The following is a 7,814-nucleotide window of genomic DNA, read 5'->3' as shown; positions in this document are numbered from 1 at the left end:
CCCTCTACCCTACCCGCCATTCTAGCGCTATTGTGTCGGGAGAGCGATTTCGTTTGCACGATGTACCATGGTGAGTACTTTTCATGTTGCTGTCAAAAATCCACAGGTTAGTTTCTTTCCACGTTATGCTTTTCTGCTCCAGTGAATGACTGGTGGGCTTACTTCCCTGGCGGGCCCAACTATGTGGTCTATCTTGCATGTGTTTTCGGTGAGAAAAAGGTGCGCTGCAGCGAGCGGCAGATTGGGCGGATCGAACGTGGGTCGGCAGAAATATCTCCCTCGTCACCCCCTTTTTCTCCCTCGTCTCTTCCCATCCCGCTGCTCTTCTCCATGCCGCCGCCGCTGCTTCCCCCTTCCTCTCGGCCGCCTGTCTCCCCCGCCTCCACCACCTTCTCCCCTCCTGCCTCCTCACCCAACCTGCGCAGCCATACTAGCACAGCCAGACTATGCGATGTGGACGAGGAAGGGACAGATCGGGAGGCGGGCAAGAGGAACCAGGCGGTTCTCCTTCCATGGCCAGGCCTCGACCTGCCGCATCTTCCTCCTCCCAGTCCGGCAGAGAGGAGTGGCGGATCCGCCTCCTCAAGCGAGCAGGGGCGCACAGGGATTTGATCCAGGGATCTCCTTGCGAGAGGCCGCCACAGTACCGACTCCAACCTACAGCCGGTTCCAACTCAGGTTTGTCTTCGCTTTCCTTGGTAGGCCACTGGCAGGAACATGTACACTGATGTATTTGATGTGGCTAATTGCAATCTCTAGCCTTTCTACCATCCTCTCCTTTATCCCTATTGATATGCGAATTAGGTTTTTAGCTACCGATGCCTCACTATGTTATGTTCCAGCAAAACAAGGATATAGATTTGAAAAATTGATAATAAAGTATTACCTTCGTTTCAACAGAAAATAAATGGTTGGTGAAGAGATACATATGTACAAAAAGTCTGCACAAATAGATATGTTCTTCTTGCGAACCAGCCTAGCCAATTAATTACAATTAGTTCTTCAAGTTTGATTTATTATTAGTTGATTACTTGCTTATGTGCGGTGAATAAATGAGTAAGCCGTTTTTGTTGATAAAAATGTAGGCAGCAGACCTTTTTTGTTCCTTTTTTTGTTGAAGTAAAGGATACTTAGCCTTTTCTGAATATCTTAATTCTAAAACAGGTCTGATGCAATTTTGGAACTGAATGGTTATTCGGTCTGACTTGTTCATGTAGTTCATGGCACTATGTCGGCAAGCTACATCTTGTGAAGATTTGGCTACCGCATTATATGGTGGTGTTTCACTTCCCTCAGTCAAGGTTTTAGTTAAAGTTTGAATTGAACATTATCCTCCAATACAGAGTGTGTTAGTTGTCTCCTCGCAAAAAAAAGTGTGTTGATTGTCATAACCTTATTGTCCTAACCTTCACGTTATGGAAACATTGCAGGATTCTCTGGAGTATTGACAATTGCAGGCTTCATCAATCAGAACATGTGTAGAGGTGCCATCCATTGATGTTTCCTTGGAGTACTGATAATTTAACTTGTTTCATGAGATAAACTTCCTTTCTCGTACGCTCCTTCTCTATATAACTGGGTTCAAATACACAATGAGGTATATACAGTATTAAGTTACTTATTTCTCTATTTTTTTTGTTTGGTGCTTGCCATGCCATAGAAATTGCGCACCTGAACCTACCCTTTTTTATACCATTTTTGCAATATCCATCGAAAGAACATATACGATTTACTGATTCTGTATATCATGTCCGATTAGTGTTTTCATGGTTTGCTTTCTCCTTCAAATAAATTTATCATGCCCGATTAGTTTATGCTTAGATAATCCCTTTAGGTGTGTAAGTTTTACACAATCATACGACCTTTAGAATTCCAAAATCTTCAGACCTTTTCTTCTTAGTTTCGCTTGTGGTGGTGATGCTTAATTTAAGTAACATGATTGGTTGTATGGAAATAGGGGATTTACTTCTGATGATGTGTGTAGTAGTGGTCTTCTCTGCACTCTTCTGTTTCATAAATTTTCCCCTTAGACACCCACCTATCTGAAATATGTGTCTTACCAATTTGATGTTGGTTCATGTGCAGGTTCAGAGAGTAGCACACTCCCTCACGGCTGGACAAGGCAGAGATGTGTCGAGGATCCGCACACACTTCATCGTCATCTTCTCCGCCTCAACTTCCTTGACAACACCTGGCCTCAAGCTCCATCCATAGCAGATTGCCCCCAAGTATCTAAGCCCCATTACCCTTCTTCCTTCCTATTATTTATCACATGTATCCATGCCCAGGCTAATGCACACCAGCAGCCTTGTAAAATGTCTGGATGATCTTTGTTTTGTAGAATGTGTGCTGCTATAATTAGGCCATGTGAAATTATAGGTATACTTTCTTGAGCTGCTGCAGATCCTTTTAACAGCGAAGATATTTACGGCAGCCTACTCCATGTAGATTTTACAGCGAAAAACTGAAGAACTTGTGATGGCCACAAAGAGACTGAAATATTTGCACGAAGCGAAGACATCCACCCGGTATACATATGGTCAGAAGCTAAGGGTTACTTCTTTTCAGCCGCTATTGAGATATTTATGTGCTCATAGATCACAACTCATGAAGTTACTGCCTTTTGGTTTTGATTTATAATTATTAAATTGGACAATCTTTTGGTGGATACAATAGCCTGTTATATTTTCGTACTAGACCTTGATGTAAACTATTGTAGACGAAATTGAAGTTTCTGCAAGGGCATATCACTATGAATGACAATTACGAAAGTAAGCCTGGGGATACAGATCTTATGTTTCTACTAATTTTTTGTCTCGCTTGATATGTGCACGTTGTTTTAGTTATCAGAAATGTAACCTGGGCATGTGAAAATAAGCTAGCATCCTTTTGGAAGTTTTTTTAAGAACAGGGGGGCTTCGAGGTGGTTTGATTTTTTAACCAATTAATAAGAACTTCTGCGTAACCTTGGGTTAATTACTGACCTCTTTCCTTCCCTCCTTCCCCATCATCAGTAATTTAGTACAATGTATATGCAAATGATTGATGCAATCTCAATCTTCTTGTGCAATGCATGCAGGATGACCCTTGTCCTGGACCCTCGGGCTGTGGTAAAAGAACCCTTTTGCTGGCATTTTCTCTCAAGGTATCCCCGTCGGTCGGCAGCTTCTTCTGTTAATTCTATTTTTGTGTGTGTTGCCGCCTATTATTTTCTTTGCCACTTATGAGCTCTACGTATGTAGATCTGAAATTGCACGCAGAGAACATTCTGTGTTGCTTATTTCACTACATTCTTCGCTCACAAAAATACTATTACCACTGAGGCTCTATGTATGTTGATGTCTCACAAATTGAGTTTGATTATATCTGCCTTATGCTACAATTTTCTTTTGCATTATTCATTTTCGTGTTATTCAGTTATGAGCTTCCATGGTGATGACCTCTCATTCAATATTCAGTCTTCTCATTCTTCATTCATCAGTCATCAATTTTCAGTCTTCAGTCTCCATGTTTTATTATTCAGTAGTGTTTTTAGTCATCAGCCTCCATGTATTCTCTACTTTCAGCCTTGTTAGCATAGCCCTTGAGCAAACCAACGCTCTGATTGATTCTGATTGTACTTTATGCATCTTGCTCAAGTACTATCTTCACCGGTGGTTGTTTTCTTAAAAATTGTGACTCCCTTGCTCATACTCCATTCAGGCACTATTGACCATTCTGGGCTCCTCGCAAATATTGAAAGCAAAAGAAGAGTCACTAAGTCGAAAAGATATTATGGACATGATAAATAAATGGTTTGTTGCTTGTGATGAAGAGGCTTTGCTTGAAGAATATAACCAGGTAGTTTTAGGTTATTTGCTTTTGGGATTACAATGCTCAAATATTGAGCATAACATATGCACTTATTGCACTGATTAACCTGCCTGCGTGCATTTTTCTAGATAATTCTGTGGTTCCCTAAATATAAATAATGACACCAAGGCTATTTTGCAGGACTCGAAGAGGTATAGTTCTGGAAGGGATGCTCATGTAAACCTTAAAAGAGCAGAAAAGGCATGGATTTTGGTCACTAAAATTCCAAGTAGGTTTTAGTTCCAATGCTGGAGAACTATTCATGTATTTCAGTTGCAAGACCCATATTTTTTCCAGCTATGGTGGGCAACCTAATAAACCGTACCATTTCTTGGGAAAATGCAAGAAATAAGCCATTCCTATATGATGGGGTATGTCTACAATCTGATCAGCAGTGTAACCATTTATCTGTTGTTTCTTCAATTAATTGACTCATATATATGTTTAGCGATACACCGGTTCAGAATATTCATATATAATCTTTTCTTAGTCATTTGCAATTTTGCACAACTGTCATTCTCAAGTAGTCTGTGTCTATCAGGATTCATCTATGAAGCCTGAGAAGTAGTCTATTTCTATCATGTGGCAGAAGAATCAAGCGTGATAATAGGGAGAAGGGTAACACTCTTCTCTCGATGACCACAAGGTTCATGCTTTTTGTTGATTGATTTTGCTGAATCAAAATGATACTTCTCTTATATATTTTGAAAGAAATGTTTTCCTAAATTTCGATTATTAAAAGGGTCCTGAGTATTGCCAATTTTTTTTTTCAAATAACTATGAGTTTGAAATTGGATCTTTGTTGTCTGGTACCTTTGCTCTTGTGCTAACTAAAGTGCTCTTCTGGTTGATGTTATCACCTATGTATAAGGTTAATAATTATGAGGTAGAGGGTTGTGCTGCCAGTACAACACTGCCCCACTTTTCCTATTCGCTGCCTCTAAGGGCATCATCATCAGCCTTCCTTAACGCCTACATAAAGCTCATGTAGCTTTGGCTTTATTTTGCTTTTATGTTTTATCCTAAATATAATGAAATCGTCTCACCCACTTATGATGTATGGCTGAATCATACTCCATGTAATGGATCTGAACTTCTATAACATAATAATTGTATGTCTGCGTATGACCGTATATATATTTGTAGGCTACTCGATAATGTAATTAGTTCACTTGGTTATAACCACATAACTCTCGGTTCTAATTGAGCTCTTGAACTATTTGTTGTTATGCATAAGCAAATTGTTCAGTTTGTTAAAATTGTGTTATAATTCTCTTTTTATTATTGTAGTAGTCTTTTTCTGTACCAATTTGTGACATTACAATGCTCCTCATTTTTGCCGTGCCATAAAACAATAAAGAACTTGTCAATGGACAACCTATAGTCTACAATTACAATTCTTTATGCACTTTGGAGCTATTGGATGTCCGAGTATGTCACAAAGCAATATTATCGATGCAAATATTCACAGGCATAGGGTCGGCAGGTGCCGAATTCTCATGTTGTTGCAATTCTGAAATATGGATGGTTCGCTTGATTGCTTCCGAGGTGAACTAAATTCTCTATTGTTTCAGCCTTAAGAGTAGATCCAGTTCCTCTCATGTCTGAATGAGCCGAAGGATAATTTCCTTCATGTTGAAGTACCGTTGCATTTGCTTCGCAGAAAAAAAATTAGACACCGTGGTTGAAGGCCCAGTGTATGAATACTTCATTTTGAACCATTTGCATTGCCAAACTGCACGTCTCATTTTCTTTTGTGTATGTTAGCAGTATATATTTTTAGCTTGCACATGGTCAACCTTGAATGTCCACTGTTTCACAAGTTTACCATAGGCATAGGGTATGGAGTAAGTGTTGATTGACAAGTTCACAAATAAACTAGCAATAACTGGCATGAGGCAGAATTGTCCTGGACATATCCAGAATTTTAGAATTTTACTTCAACCTCGAATGATTTTCTTATATCTCCTTTTCTTTCATGTATATGTGCAGTCTACATAGATCTTATTATTTCACATGTTCTTAAGATGAAGACACATCTAGGGAAAGGTTTTGATGTAATGAAGTACATTTATTTGTGATAGTTCTCCCAACCTGATAAAATCAGAATATTTGTCCTTGCTTTTTTACTTTTCACATTGTTATGTTTCACGTTGTTGTCCAAAGGGATGTGCCTTATTGTCCAAATTTTCTTATATATCCTTGTATCCATCACTTCTCACTAAGATCCGTAAATGTGATTGATGAACAAGGTTAGAGAAAAATTAGCTTGACATTCTCGAGTTGTTGAACCAAGGAATTTATGCTATGAACAAGTTTTAAAAATAGTGCTGGTGAAAAGTGTTGTTCAAGAAATAGCTTTATGCCATTTTTTAGCTTTTACTAATTTTTTATTATGTTAGCTTTTATTAAACTTTGTCTTAGTTGACTCCGTGTTCTTTGTATGCTTAGGTTAGAATCCCAACAAAGGTGCTTCTGGATGATATGATGTGGCAACTCCAGTTTCTAAATGTAGTTTACTCAACCCGCAAAGAAAGAACGGTTGGCCTCGACGCAACAGTTGAGTTCTATTCACTTGGTCACAAGCATCACTTGGGTTTAGATATGAGCTCAATGACATGGAAGACATAAACTACGACAAGGCACAACTAGCTCAACAAAAATGCCAGACCCTAGAGCATCAACAAAAAGAAAAGGAAAGAATAATCAACTATTTTAGCAATAGTTGTGCAATAGCCTCATTGGAGATCGCATGGCAGCAAAGGAACTTTACCGCATAGATACAAACTTCATAGCTGGCTCAACATCGAAAGATAACAATCTCAATCATGTTTATCACAGGTAAAATATGTTGCTGGCCGTCTTAGCTGTACAACAACAGTCTGAATATGATCTCTAGCAAACAAACCACTATTATTGGAGACTGACGATGACATCGAAGGAATTTCTGATCTATCTGTCTACCATGAAGAATAGCAGCTATGAAGAGTTGCCTCAGAGAATCGTTCTAAATGTCCAGCGATAGATCTATCTATCGTATCTCTGCCTATCCGCATGCCTTGCGCATAACTTGTAAATGATCGTTCGTCAGCTTCTTTGGAAACATGTATCATCACGAACCATGTATCTATCATCAATCCATACTTATTTTTATATGTTTCATTCTGCTTCTACATATTTAAATGCACACTCTTTTAATACTTGGCTTACACTCGGCCTTTGCGCCATCGGCGCAACGGGTCATCTAGTAATAAAAACTATCATAGGAAGAGAATTGGATGTTATGATCAATTTGATACTTGATAATTGTTTTGAGATATGGAGGTAGTGATATTAAAGTCATGATAGTTGGGTGATTATGAATTTAAAGAATACTTGTGTTGAAGTTAGCAAGTCCCGTAGCATGCACGTATGGTTAAAGTTGTGTAACAAATTTAAAACATGAAGTGTATATGGCTTGTGCATGCTTGTGTTGAAGTTAGCAAGTCCCGTAGCATGCACGTATGGTTAAAGTTATGTAACAAATTTGAAACATGAAGTGTACCTGGCTTGTGCATCCTTATGAGTGGCGGTCGGGGACGAGCGATGGTCCTTTCCTACCAATCTATCCCCCTAGGAGCATGCGCATAGTACTTGATTTTTGTTGACTTCTAAATTTTTCCAATAAGTATATGAGTTCTTTTGATTAATGTTGAGTCCATGGATTATACGCACTTTTACCTTTCCACCATTGCTATCCTCTTTGGTACCATGCATTGCCCTTTCTCACTTTGAGAGTTAGTGCAAACTTCGCCGGTGCATCCAAATCCCATGATACGATACACTCTATCACACATAAACCTCCTTATATCTTCCTCAAAACAGCCACCATACCTACCTATTATGGCATTTTCATAGCCATTCTGAGATATATTGCCATGCAACTTTCCACCGTTCCGTTCATCATGACATACTTTACTTTT

The 7,814-nt window shown here is 39.1% G+C and overlaps 1 protein-coding gene across 50 annotated transcripts; it reads left to right on the top strand.

Moving 5' to 3' along the window:
• Window positions 1-236: 236 nt before the first annotated feature.
• Window positions 237-7,014, top strand: LOC123137632 (uncharacterized). 50 transcript variants are annotated; one of them, XR_006468422.1, is made up of 10 exons: window positions 237-678; window positions 1,165-1,301; window positions 1,431-1,484; window positions 2,086-2,228; window positions 2,342-2,379; window positions 2,449-2,539; window positions 3,080-3,145; window positions 3,703-3,840; window positions 3,994-4,223; window positions 4,394-7,014. XR_006468422.1 is itself a non-coding variant. In XM_044557451.1 (8 exons), the coding sequence occupies exons 1-6, from the start codon at window positions 447-449 to the stop codon at window positions 3,710-3,712; spliced, it is 585 nt and encodes a 194-aa protein (XP_044413386.1). In that variant the 5' UTR covers window positions 237-446; the 3' UTR covers window positions 3,713-3,840; window positions 3,994-4,223; window positions 4,394-7,014. The 50 variants fall into 50 exon arrangements, 3 of the variants coding, with proteins under 3 accessions (XP_044413386.1, XP_044413385.1, XP_044413384.1); XR_006468410.1 differs by having other exon boundaries at window positions 1,431-1,597; window positions 2,449-2,528; XR_006468413.1 differs by having other exon boundaries at window positions 1,431-1,597.
• The last annotated feature ends 800 nt before the right edge of the window (window positions 7,015-7,814 follow it).

This window comes from Triticum aestivum, chromosome 6B, assembly GCF_018294505.1.
Source record: "Triticum aestivum cultivar Chinese Spring chromosome 6B, IWGSC CS RefSeq v2.1, whole genome shotgun sequence".
NCBI classification, from domain to species: Eukaryota; Viridiplantae; Streptophyta; class Magnoliopsida; order Poales; family Poaceae; genus Triticum; species Triticum aestivum.
The sequence above is the reverse complement of the archived record's forward strand: the minus strand, read 5'-3'. Positions and strand labels throughout refer to the sequence as shown.

Excerpts from the sequence above, each read along its gene's own strand:
- LOC123137632 (XM_044557450.1), top strand. The coding sequence starts at position 447 with ATGCGATGTGGACGAGGAAGGGACAGATCGGGAGGCGGGCAAGAGGAA. Across the intron at positions 679-1,430 it reads TACAGCCGGTTCCAACTCAG|GATTCTCTGGAGTATTGACA; the intron begins GTTTGTCTTCGC and ends GAAACATTGCAG. Across the intron at positions 3,146-3,993 it reads TGCTGGCATTTTCTCTCAAG|GACTCGAAGAGGTATAGTTC; the intron begins GTATCCCCGTCG and ends GCTATTTTGCAG.